The sequence below is a fragment of the Trichosurus vulpecula genome, chromosome 6, assembly GCF_011100635.1.
Source record: "Trichosurus vulpecula isolate mTriVul1 chromosome 6, mTriVul1.pri, whole genome shotgun sequence".
Lineage (NCBI taxonomy): Eukaryota > Metazoa > Chordata > Mammalia > Diprotodontia > Phalangeridae > Trichosurus > Trichosurus vulpecula.
The window spans coordinates 51,777,713-51,801,388 of NC_050578.1; the positions used below are offsets into that span (position 1 = coordinate 51,777,713).

At 36.6% G+C, this 23,676-nt stretch overlaps 1 protein-coding gene across 1 annotated transcript in view; it reads left to right on the forward strand.

Annotated features, from left to right (window-relative positions):
• Nucleotides 1–17,722, forward strand: part of INTS12 (integrator complex subunit 12) — a 35,630-nt gene extending 17,908 nt beyond the window's left edge. The window contains exons 3-7 of the mRNA XM_036763499.1: nucleotides 91–243; nucleotides 4,589–4,776; nucleotides 7,700–7,859; nucleotides 10,984–11,130; nucleotides 17,045–17,722. Coding sequence (XP_036619394.1) covers nucleotides 91–243; nucleotides 4,589–4,776; nucleotides 7,700–7,859; nucleotides 10,984–11,130; nucleotides 17,045–17,632 — 1,236 coding nt within the window. The 3' untranslated portion in view covers nucleotides 17,633–17,722. The remainder of the gene's footprint in view (nucleotides 1–90; nucleotides 244–4,588; nucleotides 4,777–7,699; nucleotides 7,860–10,983; nucleotides 11,131–17,044) is intronic.
• Nucleotides 17,723–23,676: the final 5,954 nt, after the last annotated feature.

Below are 23,676 nucleotides of genomic sequence, written 5' to 3' on the forward strand. Positions count from 1 at the left end.
TTTGCTTAGCCATGTGACCAGTAAAAAGTTATAACATATCAAAGATTATGTGCTGTTTAATTATCTGTTGGTTTCTTTTTTTCAATTTAGGAAGTGGAACCTCCAAAAGTGTCAAGTGCTAAAGCAATTTCCATTAAGCAGGAGCCCAAAACTTCTTCCAGTCTTCCTTCTGGTAGTAATAATGGCAAGCCTGTTGCAACTGAAAAGGTTAAGAAAGAAGCTGAAAAGAGGCCCGCTGATAAAGTAAGGTTTTTGGGGGGGGAGGGGGCTGAAGGGGGGGCTCGTTGTTAACTAAGTGTAGGAATTAGAACTATGTAAATTACCCAAGTAAGGAACCTCTTCTATACTTCTTTTGTACCCCTTAATGCGCAGTGTAGGCACATAGTAAGTTAAGTACTCAATAAATAATTTCTGATTGATATGTTGAGGTTTTGATTAAAGAGCACAGTTTTAGAAAATTGTTATGCAAGGCTTTTACCTTCACCAACAAATATTTGAACTCTAGGTGATATTAGGATTAAGGAATAGAATTTAAATGTTGAAAAGCAGCGCAACTTAGATAAAGACATAGTCTTGGAGTCAGGAAGACCTTGCTTCACGCCCTGCCTATGACAAATACTGGCTCTATTACTGTGGGCAAACTACTTAATCTCTCTTAGGCAACTGTAAGAATATAAGTTAGAGAATATGTCGTTACCAGTCTGCATTGGTAGAGGTATTTTCTTCAACAGAAACTCTTTACTCCGATAAAATTACAGGTGCAGGCTCCCCCTCCTCATCAAAAAAACTCAACAGCAATATCAAAAGCCTGTCAGGTTCTATTCCTGAATTAAAGAAGGTACTTACTATCTTAGAGAGGGAAGATTGATGCATTTACAGTCATACATATAAAGATATAAATTTATGTGCACAGTGACTTCCATTTATAACATACAGTGTGTCATCATGGCTCAGGTAAAGCATTCTTCCCTTCAGTATCATTGCCTTGGAACTTAACTTCTCTTTGAAGATTGTTTTTAGAACCCACAATGTATGCTCTTGAATATCCTCAAGTATAACAGAGGTTTGTCCTTTCATTACCCAGAAGATTATCAAGTATCTCCTGCGATAGAAAAATAAAATCCAACCCAGGTCCCCCTTCACAGAACTTACAGTGTAACAGGAGGGATAAGACACGTATACCAGTAAAGATGATAGGGCAGAAGGGATGCTTCAGCATAGTGCTATGAGAAGGCATCATGGGGGAGGTAGCTCCTAAGCTAGGTCTGTAATGAAGAGAAGGATTTTAGAAGACAGATGTGGAAAGAGCATATTACCACCTTTAGTGATAGACAGGGTAGAGTACAAGGGGACCAGCCAGCAGGTGGGTATAGATGGTGTATAGAGGTCATACGGGAAACACAGTGAACTAAGTCATGAAATTTAAGCTGGAGAGTAGCAGACCTTAAATACTCAGCTAAGAAATTAGAAAGAACTCCTTGAAGACTATATTTGTTATTTGGAAATGGACAAAAGTCACATATAACCAAATGTAATCACTCAGGTAAGCGAATGTATACATTTTTGATCAATAGCTATTTCATAGATAGTACATGAAGAACTAGAGAATTGGCATTCCAAAGAAACTGATCAAAGAGTCAGAGTTAACTCCTTTTGGCTCATTCAAAGTTTCTCATTTAAAATAAGCCTGATTGTGATTGTTCTTAGAGAATGAATTTAGTATCATTGATGTCAAAGAAAAAAGCAACATCTTCACTCATTTTGACATTTCCTTCTTTGTTTTTCAAGGATTTTGCTGTTTGCTGCCATATATTTTGAAATTTTATATCTGGGTCATATAAGAAGTACCATTCTTTATTGCTGGCTACTGTTTTCTTCAAAAATGCCCCTTTTTGGTCCAGTTTGACTCGAAAACTGAAAACAAATGTCAGGTCTCCAATATTCCTGATTATCACTCAAAGTGTGTTAGCACAGCTTTTTAGAATCTTGCTTATGTTCAAGTTTTCTTTCACATAAGTAATTATTTCAAATATAACTGACCTTATAATGAGTAACCTTAATAAGCAAAACAAGTAGGTGGGCTTTTAATTGGACCTTTGAGCAATTAGGTGACTCTCGTGTGATCGTAACTTTCATATCTCTAACTTTTATGACCATCAAGAACTCTCTTGCTCTTAATATTTTTAACCCCTTTAATAAGTGTCTTTTAACGTGTCATGTGTAGTTTAATTACACAATTTTGTATTAATATTTTGCGCTAAAATCAGGGGTTCTTAACTTTTTTTACATCATAGACTCCAGGACAATATTTTAATTAATTTTAAGTTTATTTTTTCAATTAATAATTTAGAATTTTAATTCAGATTTAATTTTCAGATAAATTTTAGTTAGAGGTTAGAGAAAATAAAAGATGTAAGTCTATGGGCCCCCTGAAAACTGTGCACAGACCCCAGGTTAAAAACCTCTCTTCTAAATAAGGTCACTTGTTTTTATTTTGTCAAGAAAGATACTCATATTCACAAGAACTGATACCGTTAAGAGTCACTAGCCAAGCTTAAGTACTGCTCCAAGTTGAAATAAATTGTAACATAATCCTCCTTTGGTTATTCTCTAATGTTTTGTTCATTACTCCATAAGCCACACAAGAAAATTAGTCTCCTTACTTTATAGTCATACCATGTAAATGACAGCCAAAACCATGAGGTTGGCCAAGCTCCATGATTTGATAAGTAAGACAGTCAGGCAGGTGATAACAGCACCATGAGGAGTCCTCAGAGTGAGCTCAAAGTGAAGCAAAATTAGTCACAAAATAGCCATTAAAAGGGACCTAGTTCCAAGCAAGAATCCCTTCTACCTAATACCTGACAAGTGGCCATTCGGTTTTTTGCTTGAAAACTCCAAGAAAAGGAAACCCACTATATCCTGAGGCATCGCATTCCACTATTTCCTGACATCAAGTCTAAATCTGTTTGCTTCCAATCACTGATCTCACTTTGCCTCCTGGGGACAAGTCAGACAATTCCTGTTCCTGTTCCATATGACAACCCAATCTATGGAAAAGGTTGTTATGCCCCCCCCAAGTCTTCTCTCTTCCAGGGTAAACTTCCCCAGTTCCTTTAGCTCAAATGCATAATCTCAAGGTCCTTCACCATCCTGGACACTTTATTCTAAATACTCAGGCTTATCAGTGTCCTGCTTCAAATGTGGCAGTAGTTAGAAAGGTCATCAAGCAGGTGGTATTACATGTGGAAAACTGCAGGATCTTTGCATTTGACTCAGGATAGGTTTTTGATAAGGACATGTATGCCAAGAAGAAATTTGAGGATGAAGAGCTTATGTATCAAGTATTAATTTAATTAATTAATTAAGATTAAATTAATTAAGATGAAATGTTGGTAGCAATTAACTAATTGCCAAGAAAGGTTAAGAAGGAGTCACAGAAATTTTAGAATTGGAAAGGACTTCAGTGGCTACCTAGCCTATCTGAAAAAGAATTCCCCCTCAGACATGACTGACAAGTGCTCATCCAACCCCTGAAGTTCTTCATTGCAGAGGAACCTACTACCTCTCAAGGTACCATTTCACTTATGGATCTCTCTAGTTGTTAAAAAGTTTTTTCAGACATAAAGCCCAAATTCCCTTTTTGTACCTTCTGCCCATTGTTCCTGGTTTGGCCCTCCGAGGACAAACAGAAAAAGTCTCATCTCTCTGCTGAGATACTTAAGAATGACTACGTTGTCTCCTTCAAAGCTTCTCTCTCCCAGGCTAAACATTCCTCGAGTCCTAGTTGTTAGCACACTCTTCTTGATATTCATCAGCGTCCTTCCTAAACTATGGCAAATGGAGAACAATGAGAATTGTAAATAACTAAAGATGAAATTATTTATTGAGTGGAAGTCATGAAGGTGGCACTTGAGCAGGGAGGGGAGGGACTTTGTTAGTAATAACCTAGCAGCCGATTCTTCTGCCGTACAGGAAACCAAGAAAACACAGAAAATTCATTAGTCACATGGAAATCAAATTCAAAGGATGAAAAGGCAGTTAGAAAATAGAGCCCGTAGGGGCAGCTAGTTGGTGCAGTGAGTAGAGCACTGGCTCTGGAGTCAGAAGGACCTGAGTTCAAATCTGGCCTCAGACGCTTGACACACTTACTAACTGTGTGACCTTGGGCAAGTCACCTAACCCCAACTGCCCTGACCCAAAAAAAAAAAAACCCTTTTCAAAGAAAATAGAGCCCATGTAATGGCCACTTGTGTTTATCTGGTCTATAGGAAAGCAAGTATAAAAGAATCACACTAACATGTTTTTATTTTACAAAATTTTCTCCTTAGTGATTTTTAACTGATTGAAAAAAATTATTTTTAAACTTCCCAACCTTCCTTTTTTGCCACTTAATGAGATAACATACATAAAACACTATAGATTCCAGCTACCTTACTTTTAAAATTTTTATATTGTCATTTTTGTTGCCTGTTTTTTTTAATATTTTGTAATGCTGCCACAATTACTTGCTGATCAGAACACTAATGTCTTGCTTTTCATTGCATGTGCATGATTGTGGTATGTATACATATGCTCTTTTTAATAGACGAAGGCTGACACCAGTGAAGGAGTTGATGTTCCAAAGAAACCCAGATTAGAGAAGCAAGAGTCTCGTTCTTCTCCCATCACAGTCCAAACTAGCAAGGACTTAGCTATGCCCGACCTCTCCACTTTTGATGAGACCAGTGCTGATGATTTTGCCATGGAAATGGGATTGGCTTGTGTTGTTTGTAGGTAAGTGTACGTTGCCAGAGAGAGAGAGAGAGAGAGAGAGGCAGAGGGACACAGACATAGAGAAATGAGGGGAAGGAAAAATTAATTGGTTTATGCCTATGTGAACTCCATATACTTATGGGAAATCAGCTGCTAAAGCTGCCAAATATTCTGGTGTTATTTTACTTTCTTGATGACTTCTTTGATCCCTGGTTATGTATTATGGCTCAGTGGAAAGATGACTGACTAAGACCCAGGAGGGGCTGGCAGTGGCTATGTGAGCAAAGGTAAATCATTCAAACTGAACTTCAGTTTCCTCTTTTCTAAAATGCAGAAATTCCTGCTGATTCTCTACCTCCAAGGGTTGTTTGTGAGGAAAGTGCTATATAAATGTGAGCTGCTTCTGTATTATCTCTAAAGTTTCTTCCCAAGCTCTAGTAGTAATTCTGAGAGCTCACGTCTTAATATTGAGATTGTTAGAGACTTGTGGCCTGCGAGGGAAGCAATCCATGCATTTTCTGTTTATTAAGTAAGATTCCTTTAACAAGCATGATTGTTTCCATTCTTTCTATTTTTCTTTTAGAAGGATATGGTATTCTTTATGTGTGTCGTACCCTGCTGAATTATTAATTTAGCTTTGTCCTTCCTTCAATATAAATCATTTGAGCCACACCACTTTTTACTGAAGCTGTTAACTTATAAGGAGGGGGATAGTCTAGTGTTATATAGAAAGACAGGTAATATTTAAAGGTTTAATTTGTATAAAAAAGTACCTGTACCAATTAACTGATTTTTGTCACTTAAGTTTAAAGTGTGTGTGAAAAATTGTTGTAACCAGATTAGTTACAGGTGAACTTCTTTAGAACAAAATTGTTAATTACAGTTCCTTATGTCCCTAGTGCCGGCACAAAAACAGGTGCTTGTTGATTTTTTTTTTTGTCATCTGGGTTAGTGTGATCATTTTGGAATTCCTTTGTGGACTCTGAGCAATCATCATTGTGACTTTCAGAGAGAGATCTACTGTGCTTTTGAAAAGGGACATTTCTTTGCAGCCAGAATAATAATAATAAATCCCATTCCTATGGACTTAGGTGTTTATAGAGAACATCCCTCACAACAACCCGTTGAATTGATGTAGTATGAGCATTATTATCTCCATTTTACAGATAAGGAAACTGAGGCATCAAGAGGTTAAGTAACCTGTTCATGGATGCACAACTAACAGTTGTCTGACATGAGATTTGAACTCAGATCCGTTTGCAACAGACCCATCTCCAACTTTAGCACCTTTTCTACTGTACTGTGCTGCCCGAGTGCTTCGTTAATTGTTTTTACCCATATTCATTCCTTCCTTTTGACATAAACTAGCCCCCCATTGTAAGGGTACTGCTTGAGTTAACTAATGTGCTCGTTTTCTAAATGAGAAAATGAAAGGGGTTTGCATAAAGTCATATACGTCAATGCTGAGCAGGGCAGGGAGAATCCAGGAATTGGGATTCTCACTGATGAAACAAAGCTTACTGCTATAAGCTAGTGTTGGGTGATTACCAGGACTGAAGAATTTCACATTAATTGAACTTCTAGATTATGTTGTCCCCTTAATTCTTTAGAGGAGGAAAGGAAATGGAAGTTGGTAGGAAAATATATATTGATTTAGTCCCAAAGGATTTATTAATGAAAAGTATCAATCTGATAGAAACTTTGTTATCTCAAGAAAATGATATGGGTGTTTTAGCTTAAATTTAAAGTTTGGGAAAATTCTAAACATTTAAGCAATGTATCTTATGGATTCTGGCAAATATAATGGCTTCTTATTTTAATATAAATTATTGTTTGTATTTTTTAAAACCTTAAATATCTGATTTTAGCTTCTAGTAGAAATAATTTTCCTTTTGAAAGTATCTTCAAGTGTGAAGATCCTTTTATTTTAGATAAAATGCTACTTCTAAGAGTGAATTGGGTCAAGAGAAAGCATTTAATGCAATCCGAAATGTGTATTATGTGTGTTTTATCTATATACATATAATTCCAAATCTGAAATATTTAGTTTAAAATATATATTCGCAAAATATTTCAATAAAACCATCTGGGCGATTTCTTCTGTCTTCATTTTCTTATTAAGTAAAGAAATAAGGTATTACCTTTCCCCACCCATCCACAAACATAGTTGCCATGGTTACCTAGATACCTGGTCCTCAGGGATATGTACAAAAGCCGCTTAGCAATTAAATAGCCTGATTTGTCATCTGAAAAGAGAAATCATTTGGAAAATGCTATTTGGCTAATTCATAGACGTACATCCACTTACAGGCATATCACTAATTTTTCATTTATACCAAGTGACTCTTTTCACCAGAGACCTAAATAAATTAAAGAAATGAAGTCTTCATCATAAGCTGCCTTGTTTTCTGAAAGTCAGGACTATGACTAATGCCTTCTCTGTAATTGCATGATTTTAAAAATCGTATCTTAAATTCTATGCACATTTCCCTATAAAATGGATAGTGTTATTATTTCTTTTCCTTTTGTCTAACTTTTAAATTTCCATATTAATCTTAATGAATTGGCATTCACAGTTCTCTGAGGGTACTAAAGATTTCTCAGTTTTCATTCCATTGCCCAGTTTGGCATCATATTTACCTGTGACAGTCATTTTAAAATCTTGAAATATTTATAATTTTTAATAGCACCTAGCATTATAAACTAAGTAAATAGAAGTCCATGAAAGCATTTGACTGTAAGAACAAAGTAAAGAATCTACCTTAGCTAGAAAATGGAGAAGAAGCTTTGAATATTGGTAGGTTTAATTTTTTCTTCTTTTGTTTTTATTTTTTCTTTTTTGTTTTTAATACTAAATATTGTCAAATACTAAATATTGTCTGACATGACTTCAAACTGTATTGCATCTAATAAAATATTGTTTTTAAACAATCTGTTCTTTTAGGCAAATGACAGTAGCATCTGGCAATCAGTTAGTAGAATGTCAAGAATGCCATAATCTCTATCACCAGGATTGTCATAAACCCCAGGTGACTGACAAGGAAGTGAATGACCCACGCCTTGTGTGGTATTGTGCTCGGTGCACCAGGCAAATGAAGAGAATGGTAGGAGCCGGCTCTTTGTCTTTTTTGAAGTCTCTGTTGTCACATTTGATTCATGCTTATGTAAATCTCCCAAAATAACAATTAAATGTAAGCTTAAAGGAAAAACCCTTTAAAATGACTATGTGTGTGTATGTGTGTTGTCTTGGGATATTTATATTACTGTGTGTATGTGTTAGACAAGTACGTGTTTTCCATTTAGCTCATGGCACAACGTATCATGTGGGCACAGTGCTGATCTGAGCTTGAGATTAATTTCATCCAGCCCATTGGATAGGCACCAGAAAGTGATTACCCCATGGATGCTTATAGTTGTGAAAATACAACATAGCTCTAAAAGTCTCTAGTGGCAATATCGTAAAAGACCAGAAGATGGAGACGTTACTACATGTTGTTCTCAGTGTCATTTTCTCCTCACCCCTCTAAGTTGTATATATAATTTTTTGCTATATGCATGCCTCTGTTTCCCTCTTTCTCCTTCTCATCATCTCTCTCATTTTCCAGCTCTACTTTTTCTTCTGTCTCCTTTATTTCATCTCATAGTTAATTTGCAATTATATGGAACTAAAGAACATTTTTATTTGTTGTATTGTGAGTAGAGTGTAATATTTTATGTTTCTGACTTAAAAAAAAAGGAAGATTGTTTTCTGCTTATTTGGCTCTCAAGTTTTTCTTTTATTTTTGAGCAGTGACACCCAGTAAAAATTTTTTATATCTCTTATAAAGGTGTATTCAAGGTTAATCAGGAAGAATATCTAAAAACCTAAGTAAATGTGTCTAGTCTATAAATCACAAGAAGTAGTTAGAGTGAATGGTCAGGATACTTATTATAGTTTGTTTTCAGCTAAATTATAACTAACTAGGAAAAAGCTGAGATTTAAATATTTTGTTTGAACCTGAGAATTTGTCCAGCTACAATTTACAAGTTAGACTAATTCATGTTTAACGAATTATTCATCTTAATTTCTCACATCCTACATTTAACAAATGATATAATGCATTGTCTAATTAAGCCATTGGGAATTTGTAACAATAATAATAGATAAGGGCTGGTTTTACCTTTTTTATGTCAGGACCTATGATTTAATTGGTGTAGAAATTCTCTCTCCCGGTACAGATCAGTGTAACTTGTACATGTATAACTTTCAGTCTTAGAGGGTAGCTGGGACTCCTTGCCCATCACTGCTCATGCAGCAGTGACCAGTCTGAGTCAGACATAAGGCACTAGTCATCAGCCATCTCCTGCCTACACTGTGCTGCTCCTCTCTTTTTGATTAACTGAATAAGCTTATTGCTGTAATATTTCATAGGATAATAGATTTAGAGCTAAAAAGGCCCTTATACATCTAGTGCAGCTCCCTCATTTTGTAGATGCATAAAGTGAGGCCCACAGAGCTGAAGTTACTTGCCCAAAATCATGGAGGCCGTGACTTACAGAACTAGGATTCAAACCCAGCTACTCTGACTCCAAACTCTTAGATATGTCACTCATCCTACAGAATACTCTTTACTTGCCAGAGTGTGGAGTAGCACATAGTAAATATTTATTTGCTTAAATTGAATTGAATTTCATTCTGTGGGATAATTTTAGAAATGAGAAAATTGAAAGAGAGGTGAAATGATTATCTAAATAGATTTTAAAAGTTCATATCAGAGCTAGTTCTACAGTCTGGGTTTCTTGATTCCATGCATTTTCCTTTGTTTTGTATTCTCTATGTAGCCTAAGAGCCTTCAGTGTTGATTTTAAAAAATAATAGTTCAATGATTCTTATTTAGACTTGTTTTGACTAATAAGGCAAAGTAATTAATCACAGTGATTTTTTTGAGCAAGAGGGCACCAGTAGTCTGGGGAATTAGGAAGGGGGTCACACAGAAAGTGACACATGAGCTAGTTTTGAATTAAACAAGAACTTCAAGAGGAGGAGGCTGAAGAGTGAGCCCATTTCAGTAATAGAGAGCAGCTAGTACAGGAGCAGCACAGAGAGACAGGAGGCAGGTGCTAGGTGTGGGGAGCAGCAAGAAGGCCAGGTGGGCTGGAGACCAGCAGGCCTGGGGAGAGGCTGGATGGGGCCGGTGTGTGAAGAATTTTAAGAACCAAACAAAGGAGATGGTACATGATTCTCAAGGCAATAGGTGGCCATTGGAGTAAATTGAGTTTAGTTATGGCATGGCTACATCTACACTTCAGGAAAACCATGCTAGTAGCTGTATGGAAGATGGATTGCAGTGGGAAGAAACGAGACAGGGAGATGAATTAGGAGGCGATTGCAAAAGTCCAAGCGAGAGATGATAAGGAGGTGAATTAGAATGGCGGCTATGTGAGTAGAGAGAAAGGTACAGATAGGAGAGATGTTACAGAGGTAGAAAAAGCAAGATTTCAAAACAGATTAGATATGTTGAAGTGAAGGAGAGAGAGAAATTGAGGATAACAGCAAGATTGTAAACCTGAGAGACTGGAAAAATGGTAGTGTCCTTGATAGAAAAAGGGAAATTTGAAAGAGGGGTAGTTTTAGGGGAAAAGATGTTGCTTTCTGCTTTGGATATACTAGGTAATCCGTAGAACTCAATGGAGGAAGTAATGTCCCTTCTATTGGGGAATAGAGTATTAGCCAGAGTCACAGTTTCCCTCTACCTTCCCTCTTTGGAGCTCCAGTGCTGTCCTTGTGTTGGGGCGGAGAAAGGACGGGAACAACTCCTTTTTATGAACTGGTGTCATTGAGTCAGGCTAGGTGACTGCTCCCTGGAGAATTCTTCCAACTCTCTCCAGTAAGAGCAGGCCTGGTGAAGAAGTAGGCTTGCCTTGATTAGAGATGGCTTCCCTGTTTCTTTTCTCTGAATCACTTCAGTTTGATGTTAGACAATATCGTGTAGCATCTAGTCATCATAATTTCCCATATTCACTGTTCTCTTTGCCAGAAATGACATCTGCTATCTTCATTAATATGACATCTATTAAGTTGGCCCCGGATCCTATGTTTTATGTGGATGATAAAATATTTAGAGCAGTCGAATTTCTTATAAAGTCAGATCATGTAGAAAGGGGTCTTACTGGTCTTTTTTCCTGTTTGATGTCTACTTGAGTGCCCCAAATGTGGTTCCTCATAGAAGCAATTGATTATTTCTCCAGGCTCAGAAGACACAGAAACCAGCCCAAAAACCAGCCCCTGCAGTTGTTTCAGCAGCTCCAGCGGTTAAAGATCCACTGGTTAAAAAACCGGAAACTAAACTAAAACAAGAAACAACTTTTCTAGCATTCAAGAGAACGGAAGTTAAGGTAGAGTATATTTATATTTTTATTCTAATAAAATATGTTTAATTCAGCAGAAGTTTTCTTCAATTTTTTTTTGCCTTTTTCCCCTCGACATATCAAAATTTATATTAAAAATGAAACTGTTCCTATTAGGTAAAGAAGGGAATGTTTATATCAAAATTTGTCACTCTTCATTTTGATTTGTGTTCTTTAATGGTAATTGAAATTTTGAGGCTTTTCCTTTTGTAGGTTCTGTTTAATTTTTAATTCCAAAAAAGGAAAAACTTTTTATGGTATCTCTGTTTCATAAACAGGGGTCTTAGATCAAATACTCTTTTGTGGCTCTTTCACCTTTGAGGTTCCATGCCCGAGAACACATTGGATTACTGTACCATCTTATAGTCACTTCAGTGTGGGCTAAAACATTATTCTAATTCCCTTAGTTCTAATTCTTTCTCACTTCTGCCATTGAGCTGCACATACCAAACCAACAGGGTAAAATAAATGGCTATGCAATAGCTCTCTAAGTCTGATGCCAGAATAGTCTAATAAACTCTCTGTTCCATGCTACCCTTGAAGATATATCAGGAAATCTGGCTTTTAAAAAAATACATTACTAAATAATTCTGATGTATTGGTCCACTGGTTAGCTGGTTAGTTGATATTTGTTCTCTCATTGTAAAAAAAATAAAACTATAACACTGTAACAGTTGATAGTTTTGATATAAATATGTCTTCCATATTGGTCAACTGATCCAGCTTGGTACTGGCAAGCATAATGAATTTCATGGGTTGCTATATACAAACAATCCTCAACATTCATGCATTTAACTTTCCCAACTTCAAGCATTCTTGTGATTTTATTAGTAACCTCGTTTTCACTTTTGCTTTGACAACTGTGCACATTTGCTCCTTGCTCAGTTGAGCAAGTGTCCCTGCTACCCCCACTGCCAATGCAGCCAGGCTCAGGCTGGCACAGAGTGGCAGAGAAGCAGACCGGGCTGCCCCGGCCAAGTCAGCCAAGCTGCTCAAGATGGAGAAGCATGAACTGGAGGCCGGGGACTCAACCCAAGGCATGTTCTTTTCTTTGGGGAAGAGTTCAATCAGAGAGCCAAATGGGAGATCAGAGATGGCAGGTTGCCCTTTTCTCTTTTGTACCTCATGGTTCTTCTGACATTGTCATCCCTGCCCCTCCCAGTCCCATCAGGCATTGCCTCTCCTTTCCCCTGCATTTTATGGGTTATTTCACAATTACTATGTTAGGAAAAGTGCATATTATCAGAATTAATTTTTTGTTATAAAGAATTTTATGTGAAAAAATATTTTCAGCAGTCTCTAGTGAAAGATTACAATTTTTGGTGGTCATGGGAACCTAACCCCCTATTTCCCATAGGTTCAATGTATCAACATTCACATGTTTTACTTTCCGCTGCTCTTTTCTAGGAATATCACCCCCTTGAAAGTTGAAGTTAATTGTATTAAATTTAATCACTTCTAAAATAGATTACATTCCAATAATTTACTTATGGCAAAAATTGTGAAAAATACAACATGAAATCTTTGAGTAATGAATAGAGAATTTAGGATCTTTACTTAAATTATTTGTTACATGATTCTTAGCAGAAAATACCTATAAATTCTAAATATTTCTGAATATTCCTTATTGAAATATCTTGTTATATCTCTGACTGTAAAGTTGACTGATGTCTCATATAAGAAAACAGTGAAATTTCTCCCTTCTATTTTCCTAGGACTTTGATAGGTTCAGTGGGATAGAGATTCTGTTAGGACTGAGATAGGAAAATATGTTAATAAAGTATTTGAAATAGAGTTTTACTAGCAGAAGAACTTTGAAAGTACTTTTAAGTTCTTTATTCCTTAATCAGTTTTGGACTAGACTTTTGTTGTTGCTTTAAGGTAGAGGTAGGGGCTTCTCATGAAATGGTAAAAAGAGAACAGACAAGTAAAAGTGAATTCATCAGACCAATTCCTTTTTGTTTTGTTCTCATTTGCGCATAGTAGGTAAAGAAACTCTAGGATGAGAGCCAAGAAAATGTTTTAAGTTTAAACAGTTTAGGGAAATTATCTCCCTGGAAACAATGAAGAGAATATTTTTGCCTCCATTGTTCTCATTGCCTACATCTTGATTTTGTGATGGACCATCTGTCGTCCAGCCAGATAGCAGTGCTAGGTAACCGCAAGTATTCAGAATAAATACCAAGTCTGACGGATTGGCTTCCTTACTTGTGCCTCACAAGTGCTGCTCTTTTTAATTACTTCAAATAGACTGCATTTTGTGAAGTTTATAGAGGGATTATTTTGCCATATGGCTGATGATTTGTTTTAGAGAGAAGAGAAAAAAATATTAGCTTTGCTTTTGCTGAAAATTATAAGTTTATTAGGCCTGTCTTTTGATTTCTATACTAACTTGTTCTCTGATGACCTGTGTGCGTTCCTTTGTGACTCTCTTGTTTACTTGAAGCAAATGCTTCCTTTGATAACCTTGTGAGATTGTTGTCCTATAAAGCTTCTGTAATAATCTTTGCACTTGTCACACTTGGTGAACCAAAGACATTATTCTCCCTCATACGAAGTAGACAGCTTGGATTTAGCTTCAGTTATTGACCGCAGTGGTAAAAAAATATAACAATGTGGGCAGAGCCAAGATGGCAAAGAAGAGGCAAGGACTTGCCTGAGCTCTTCTAAATTCCCCCCATACAACTTTAAGTAATGAATTCTGAAGTGACAGAATCCACGAAAGGATGGAGTGAGACAGTTTTCTAGCCCAAGACAATTTAGGTCAGTAGGAAAAGTCTGTTGGACCAGAGTGGAAGTGGAGCACAGTTCAGCACAGGCTGTGCCAGAAGGAGATTATAGGGGTCCCTTTGCTGACTCTAGAGGCAGGATTCTGTTGCATTGCCCACACTTGGATCTGGGTCTCAATCCCAGGGTGAGAAAGAATACTAGCACACCAAAACTTGTAACCACAGGGGAGCTAGGACCCTGGTCACGTTCCAGGTTGGAAAAGAGTACTCATAGACCAGAGCACAGGCCAAGAGAGTAGTAAGCACACCTCTCTCTAGTTTATACCATCTTGGAAGAACTGAAAACTTACAGGTCCCTAAAATTATCTGAAAACAGCTGTACCAAAAACCTGAAGCTTGGTATAGTGCCCCCTACACCTGGAAGCAAAACCCCACTTTAACACAGAATTAAAAGTTAAGAAATACGCAGGAAAAATAAGCAAACAACTGAAAAATATCCTGACCATAGAAAGTTACTGTGGTGACAGAGAAGAGCAAAACACAAACTCAGAAGAAGTCAACAGAGTCAAAACACAGTCAAAGCCACAAAGAAAAATGTGGTCTCAGGCCTAAAAATAATTCTTGGAAGAGCTCAGAAAGGATTTTAAAAATTAACTAAGAGATAGAGGGAAAATTGGGAAGAGAAATGAGACTGATATAAGAAAATCATGAAAAAAGAGTCAGTAGCTTTGTAAAGGAGGCATAAAAAATACTGAAGAAAATAACACCTTAAAAAAAAAACAGAATAAGCCAAATAGTATGAGGCACAAAAAATCCAATGAAGAGAATTCCTTGAAAAGCAGAATTGGTCAGATGAAAAAAGAGGTACAAAAATTCACTGAGGAAAAGAACTCCTTAAAAAGTAGAATTATCCAAATCGAAAAGGAGGTCTAAAAGTTCAATGAAGAAAATAATTCCTTAAAAATTTGATTTGGACAAGTAGGTAATTTGGCCTAATGATTTTATGACATATCAAGAAACAATAAAGCAAAATCAAAAGAATGAAAAATAGGAGAAAATGTGAAATATCTCATTGAAAAAATGACTCACCTGGAAAGTAGATCCAGGAGAGGTAATTTAAGAATTGTTCAATTACATGAAAGCCATGAGGAAAAAAAAAAGGCCTAGACAGCATGTTTCAAGAAATTGTCAAGGAAAACTGCCTTGATAATTTAGAACCAGGGAATAAAATAGAAATTGAAAGAATCCATTGATCACCTCCTGAAAGAGATTACAAAATGGAAACTTCCAGGCATATTATAGCCAAATTCTAGAGCTCTCAGGTCAAGAAGAAAATATTGCAAGCAGCCAGAAAGAAACAATTCACATATCATGGAACCAGAGTCAGGGTAACACAAGATTTAGCAATTTCTACATTAATGGTTTGGAGGACTTGAAATATGATACTCCAGAGGGTAAAAGAACTAATAATACAATCAAGAATCACTTACCCAGCAAAACTGAGTATAATCTCTCAGGGAAGAAAATGGACATTCAGTGAAGTAGAGGCCTTTCAAGCAGTCCTGATGAAAAGATCAGAGCTGAATAGGAAATTTGACTTTCAAATATAAGACTCAAGAGAGACATAAAAAGGTAAACGGGAAAGAGAAACCATAAGGGATTCAATAAGGCTCAACTGTTTACATTCCTACATGGGAAAATGATACTTGTAACACCTAAAAACTTTTTCCTTAGGCACTTAGGAGAATACATAGAGTGTGAGTTGAATATAATGGGATGATTATCTAAAAAAAATAAAATTAGGGGGTGAGAAAGAGGAATGCACTGGGAGAAGGGGAAAGGGAGAGATAGAATGGGGTAAATCTCACATAAAAGAGGTGGGAAAAAGCTTTTATAGCACAAAGGAAGAGGAAGGACAGTAGAGAGTGAGGTGGCACATGAACCTTACTCTCATCAGAATTGGCTAAAGAGGGAATAACAAATGTAATTACTTGGGTATAGAACTCTATCTTACCAAACATCAAAGTAGGAGGGGAAGGGCTCAGCCACAGCAGTATTGTACGATGATCAACTATGACTGAGTTAGCTATTCTCAGCAATACAGTGATCCAAGATAGTTCTGAAGGACTTATGAAGAAAAGTGCTATACATCACCAGACAAAGAACTAATATAGTCTGAATGCAGATGGAAGCATACTTTTTTTAAGCTTTCTTTATTTTTCTTGGGGTTTTTTTGGAGGAGGGAGAAAGGGGGAATGTCTGTGTTTTCTTTCACAACATGACTAATGTGGAAATATGTTTTGCATGACTGCACTTGTATAACCTTTATCAAATTGCTTGCCTTCTCAATGAGAGAGGAGGGAAGAGAGAGAGAGAGAATTTAGAACTCAGAATTTTAAAAACAAATGTTAATTGTTTTTACGTGTAGTTGGGGAAAAATAAAATATTAAAGTTTTTTTTTAAAAAAAACTGCTTTCAGACAGACGTTATGAAGCCAGCTTTAATGGAAGTAGGTATGTTTTTTCAGGTCTCTGGGCATTCCTTGCTATTTTAGACAGGGCAAATATCACTTTTTTTTTTCTGTGCCAGGATTGTTTTTCATTAAACTGTTTTATGGCCCAGGAGGAACTTTTAAAAAATGAGCAGGGATGAGTAAGAATGCCAACATGAATTTCCATTGAAGGAATTACACAGTATGAATGGAGAAATAAATGTTCATGCTGAGTTCTACATGGCTTTGTTGTCTACACTCAGAGGTATTTAATTTGGCCAGGTTGGTTAATGGAAGAAATTGTAATGAAACAGGAATCTAGGTACACGTCAGGGCTACAGCAGTTCTACCTTCAAATAGCTGATAAAAACCTTCATAAAAGAGTAAGAACCCCATCCTTCTTTATTTGGTAGCGCACGCACGCACACACATACACACACACACACACACACACACACACACAACATACATAATCACTGTGGAAGAGGCAACTCAGATATACAAGTTCTGGTCTGTTTTAATTTTTTTTTTAATAAAACTTTCATTACCTTATACATATCTTACATTTGGGCCTAGTTTTAACTAACATGTTTCCTATAGTTTAAAAAATGTAGGGATCAAATTTTCTTATAGGGCTTGAAGAATGTATGTTTGTTCTAATGCAGTGTTTAATTTTTTTTAGCCATCCACAGTGGTTTCAGGAAACTCTTCCAATTCTAGTGTTTCCTCCTCTGCACCCAGTGGCCTAACAGGATGGGCAGCTTTTGCAGCCAAAACCTCTTCTGCCGGACCTTCAACAGCCAAGCTTAGTTCAACAACACAGAACGCTGGTGGGAAACCTGCCACCTCCTCAGCCAACCAGAAAGCAGTGGGTTTGACTGGACTGGCCACCACATCTAAAGCTGCCCTAGGTTCCAAAATAACTTCTCCTACCAGCAGTACCACTCCTGTATCACTGAAACCTCTGCCTCCTCTAACTTTAGGTAAAACTGGCCTTAGTCGCTCAGTGAGTAGTGACAATGTGAGCAAAGTTGGCCTTCCCAGCCCAAGTAGCTTAGTTCCAGGAGGAAGCAGCCAACTCAGCAGCGGGAATGGGAGTGGTGGGACAGCCGGGGCGAGTGGAGGCACCACTAAAACCAGCTCAGAGCCTAGTAGCAACCCGTCATCATCCTCACTCAAGGGCCCAACGTCCCAGGAGTCGCAGCTCAATGCAATGAAGCGCTTACAGATGGTCAAGAAGAAAGCTGCTCAAAAGAAACTGAAGAAATAGCTTTGCTTTGATCTTACCCTGCTTTGATGACAACTTCTGTGCTGAAGATAAAAAAAAAATGTAATGTTTTGTTGAATAAAAAGTTACATGACCAAGCTATCCAATTGTTTCTTTTCAGCAAATCTTTGACAAAACTGTGAAGCTTTTTGGTTTCTTTTTAAATTAACTTTTAATATATTTTTATTTTGTTAAAATCTGTCATGTCAAAATTGTCTACAATTTGTAATAAAAATTTCATGAATTTTAGGGTCTCTAGGGCAGCTTATACAAATTCAATGACAAAAATTTTAAAAATAAATAAAGGGCAGAGAACTATATTCATCTCCTTGAAAACCCCCCAGACTGAACTCTTGATAGCTCACAAAGACAAGCCAGTGTGCTGGTGAACTTTCCTCTTTTTCTCCTTTTTATGCCATCTTACTTGGGTATTTGTCATGAGAGGGTAAGGGGGAAAGACCACGTCTTGTGCATAGTTTATGTCTAACACATACATCATCGCTAAATTCTTGAAATGAGTAAGAAACTATTAACCTGAAGTATTTCATTTTTGTTTCTCATGATTATTGTGGTAAAATAAGATTGCTTAAATTTGAGTCTTAGTCATAGGATATTATTTAGAGGTGGAAAGGACTTCAGAGGCCATTCATTTTACAGATGAGGAAACTGAGGCTCAGAGAGTTTAAATGACTTTTCCTGAATCAGTAACTCAGCTGTCAAGGGTCAGAGACAGAACTTGAACCTAGATCTTCCTGGCTCCAAGGCAAGCCCCGCTATAACATTCTGCTTCTAGCTAAAAACTCTTTACCTTCTCTTCTTAAGACCATCCGAAGATACGGATTTATGTAGTTTTTTGTTCATTAAAGAAGGCTTAGTTTGGTCTTTCAGGGGGACTTCATTCTGTTTTCCAAATGGATTGTCTTTCTTGCTTTCATTTAGAAACTAGAAACCTGAATAATTCTTAGGGACTTTGAATCACTTGGCAGGTGTGGGGAGGTGTAATATAAGGAGGAATACAGAACATGCAGTCAGACTGAAATCCCACCTCTGCTCTTTTCTCTGTGGGGGAACTTGAACAAGTCACTTCTACTCTTATCAACGTTCGTTTACTGGCATGTAAAATGATGAACTAGGATTAGATAAATGGTGATACCCCTTCCAAGTCCAAATCTCTGATCTCCTGACTCTACCAGCCTTCTGTAAATATTAAGAAGGAAGTAGATTCCTGCATCTTTAATGCCTCTGGCCTCCATCCTGACTCTCTGGCTCACTTAATTTATTCCTTTTTAGTTTATTTTTATTTATCCCTTGTATTTTCTGATATGCCTCTCCTCTTTCCTCTCCCTCATGAGCTTTTAACAAAGATTTAAAAAAAAAAGCAGAGAAGGGAGCATAATTGCAGTTCAACAAAACCAACCAACACATTGGCTGTATCAGCAGAGACAGTGTTCCTCACCCATAGTCCCCCACCTCTGTAGCGAAGGATGGGTGGTGCATCTTTTCAACTCTCCTCCAAGACCAAGTTTGGTCAATCTAGCTACAAAGCATTCAGGTTCTTTTATTCCATGTCAATTCATATTGGACAGTATTGCAGCACAGTAACGTTCTCTTTTAATAATTTGCATTTAGGTAGCCCTTGAAGGTTTGCAAAGTGCTTTACAAATGTTATCTGAACTGATGCTTGAGGTGGATGCTTTATTCCCATTACAGTGATGAGGAAGCTGACTGAGGAAGTTTAGTAACTTGGCCAGGGTCACACAACTAGTACCATATTTCCCCATGTATATGATGCACTGTAATGTTGGGGCCCAAAATTTGAAAAAAAAAATGTATTACATAAAGTTATTGAATTCAAGTTTTATTCATCTTCTCATAGCTTTCAGGCATCTTTTGGGCGAGTCTGGTGCGTGTACGCATGCCTAGTCCATTATGTTTCATGAACCTGAAGCACCAATTGTGTCCTCCTTTGAAATCAGTAACTTCTTTTTCAGAGCCATCTTTGTGGACACAGGAATTCCAATTGCCCTTTGCTCTTCAATCCATATCTTCAGTTCCCTCTCTAAATCAGGCCATTTTGTTGACTTCTTTCTCATGGCCTTCTGCCATGGCGTTTTCAGTGGGGTTTCTTCTTCCCGTGGCCAGTCTCAGATTGTTTTCTCAGTTGGAGGAGGACCAAACTTACATTCAGCAGCACGATTTCCATTCACTTTTGCAAACTGGATCACTTTTAACTTGAATTCAGCATCGTGCTAAAATCTTTTCTGAGCCGTTTCTGGGCAGAACGTGGCAAAACGGTAATATACAGGTAAGAAATGCGAAACGATGAGCGCAAAGACAACAGGCATGAAAAAGCAGAAAATACAAGTAAAAAAATCGAGTGCAAAAACAAGTGCGAAAAAGCAGGAAATGCAAGTAAAATCTACAACGAGTGCAAAAACAAGCGCAAAAAAGCAGGAAATACAAGTAAAAAATCCTACAACCACTGTGTAAGATGCACCCAGTTATTAGACCCAAAATTTTTCAAAAGGGTGCATCTCATACATGGTAAATTTCTGACAGGATTTGAACTCAGGTCTTTACTCCCAAGTCCATCCTTTTATCCACTACACCACCCTGCCCCTTATATTCATCTACGCAATATATTTAGCCATTACTCGGTCAATGGACACTTCGTTTCCAGTTTTCTACTTCCATGGGGTAAATGTCTATCAGTGGAGTCTGTAAATCAAAAGACAGATATTTTAGTGACTTTTAAAAAAATGCATAATTCAAATTGCTTTCCAGAATATTTGGGTAAATCCACAGCTGCAACAAACATACATTAACTCTTCTCAAACTTTTGATGAAGATCAAATGGGCCTTGTCCTCCTACAGCTTCTCCATCTTTTTTTTTTGTTTTTGTCACTTTGCTGAGTGTGAAGTGAAATCCTCATACTTGTTTTGAATGTTTGTATTGTTAATTTGAAACAATTTTTCATAAGGTTGTTAATGGTTTACAACTCTTTGGAGGACTGTTGATCGTGGCCTTTCACTGCTTATCCACTGGGGAATGGTTCTGTATCAAATATATTTGATGCAAAAATTGTTTCCCCCAATGGTTTCTTTACTTAGATACCTTAATTTTTCTTGTGCAAAAGCTTTTCCATTTCATGTCATTGAAATTACCAATTTTTTTCTTGTGTGACTACATACATATTTTTTGTTTAATGAAGGACTGATTCTTCCCTACCCGAAATTATGAAAAGTGCCTAATTTTGTTCTTTTGTGATTTTTTTTTGTTTGTAGTATGACCTTTTAAATTCAGGCCACATATCTATTTTAAGCTTATTATAGGATATAATGAAAAATAATCATCAATCTAATTTCTGCTCGACTGCTTTCCAGTTTCCCAACCATGACTTTCTAAGATCAATACTCTTAATATAATGTTAGTTCCTTGAGAGCAGGGATGGTTTCATTTTTTGACTTTGTATCCACAATGTCTAGCTCATAGTAGATTCCTAATCAATGTTTGTTGATTTATATACTTAGATATGATTTCAAAAAATTATTAAAATTTTAATAATTAAATTTAACTTAAATTCATTTTAATTAATAAAATTATTCAAATTTAACTTTCACAAATACCAATAGGCAAATAATCAAACCAATTTCTTATAAAACTCTGTTGTCTTGGTTTTTTAATAGTTGTAAATATATGCTACTTCTCTTATTCTGCTGATTTCACTTCTTCATAAAAATATATTACCTTGTAGTCTTCATATGTGTCTTATTTTTAATACATCAAAATATCCCATTTCATCAAGGAAGGACCTCAGAGGCCATGTAGTTCAAGCCTTTCATTTTATAAATGAAACTAAGGACTAGACAGATTTGAACCCAGGTCCTCTGGTACCACTGCCTCATCTGTTTTTTAATCACTGGACATAGAAGTGGTTTCTTCCCCATGATAAAACTGTGAATATTTTTGTGCAGATATAAAACCTCTTCACATTAATCACTTTATGATAAAATGTGATTGAAGAAATTCATAGAATGGAAACTAAAGGGAACACAAAGGTCATTTAGTACAACTCTTTCATTTTACAAATGAGTAAACTGAGGCTCAAAGGTTAAGTGACTTGACTATAGTCACACAAGTAGTAAACTATAGAGCCAAGATTAGAATTAAGTTCCTCTGACCAAATCCTGATGCACCATGCTAATCAGAAGATTTAATCAGTTTTGTGACTCATGTTTGCCACATTATTCTCCAAAACATTTGTACTAGTTCTACCAACAATATAGAGTGCCTGTGTTTCCCAAAAACCCCACCCTCCACCAGTGGTGAATTTTATACAGTGTTTTTGCTGTTTTTTCCAATTTTGTGGATTTGTGTTGCTATCCTAAGGCTATCTTGATTTGCATTTTTTTCAAGAGATTACTAGGAAATTCAAACATCTTTTTCATGTGGTCTTAACTCAGTATTTTGTAAAACTCAACTTTTCAGCCGATCAAGGAGTGAAGATTAAGCTTCTGAAAACTGGCAGTCCTCAATTGCTTATCTATTGCCTTTGTTGACGCGCTTCCCTTGGGACTTAAAATCTTAACCCTATCCCAGTATTAAAATCTCTACCTCCAGGAGATCCTCCCCCTAGTCCTAATAGTACATAGGAAGCCAGATAACTTTTACGTAATTCCCTTTTCCTACTTCCCTATAGTTGTTTATTAGGACAATGTTTCTGTTTGGTGTCATGGGTTTCTTGGATAAATAGTCATATCATCTATAAATTTTTTTGAGTTGTTTCAGTCGTGTCCAGCTCTCCGTGACCCCACCGGGTGTGTTCTTGGCAAAGATGTTAGCGTAGTTTGCTGTTTCCTTCTCCAGCTCATTTCACAGATGAGGAACTGAGATGAACAGGGTAAAATGACCTGCCCAGAGTCACACAGTTGATAAGTGTCTGAGACTTGGATCCTCCTGACTCCAGTGCCAGTATTCCATCCACTTTGCCACCTAGCTGCCAATATTTTTAATTTCTTTGTCAATGCTTATTCCTTTCTTTTTCATGTTTTATTACTTTAGATAACATTTCTAAGAATTTGCCCAAAAGAAATAACAAGAGTGGATGGTCCTGTTTTATACCTCTTTTTTCCTAGAAATGCCTTTTATGTTTTGTAGTTATATTAGCTCAGAAATTCAAATGTACTATTTTGTTTATAAATTTATTATTTCTGCATTTTTAGTGTTTCAGTACAAAGAGATGCTATATTTTATCAGTCTGATGATAGCATCATTTTAAAATATATTTTTTATTTATTCATATGACATTGATTTCTTATTCTTAAATCATCTTTTTTTAATTTAATTTTTATTTTCAGTTCCAAATCCTCTCCCTCCTTCTAGTCTATACCCCACCATTGAGAAGACAAGAAATATGATACCCATTATACATATGAAGTCATGCCAAATGTATTTCCACATTAGCCATGTTAAAAAAAAATAAGAAACATTTTAAAAAGGAAAACAAACCAGTTTCAATCTGCACTCTGAGACTATCAGTTCCCTATCTGGAGGTAGACATATCAAAGAGTCCTTTGGAGTTGTGGTAGATCACTATTTTAGTCAGAGTTACAAAGTCTTCCATGATTGATTATTGTTAGAATATTCCTGTTACTGTGTAGATTGTTCTCCTGGTTCTGCTCACTTCATTTTACATCAGTTCATATAAATCTTCCCAGGTTTTTTTTCTGAAACTATCCCCTTCATTTCTTAAAGCACAACAGCATTCCATCATATTCATATGCAATAACTTGTCCAACAATAGCCCAATTCATGAGTATCCCCTCAGTTTCCAGTTGTTTGCCATTACGAAAAGAACTTGCTATAACTTTTTGTGCATACAGATCCTATTCCTTTTTCTTTGACCTCCTTGAGATATAGACCTAGTAAAGGTATTTATTTCTAGGTCAGAAGATATACACAATTTTATAACCCTTTGTGCATAGCTCCAAATAGTTCTCCAGAATGTTTGGACTAATTCACGGTTCCACCAATGATGCATTCATTA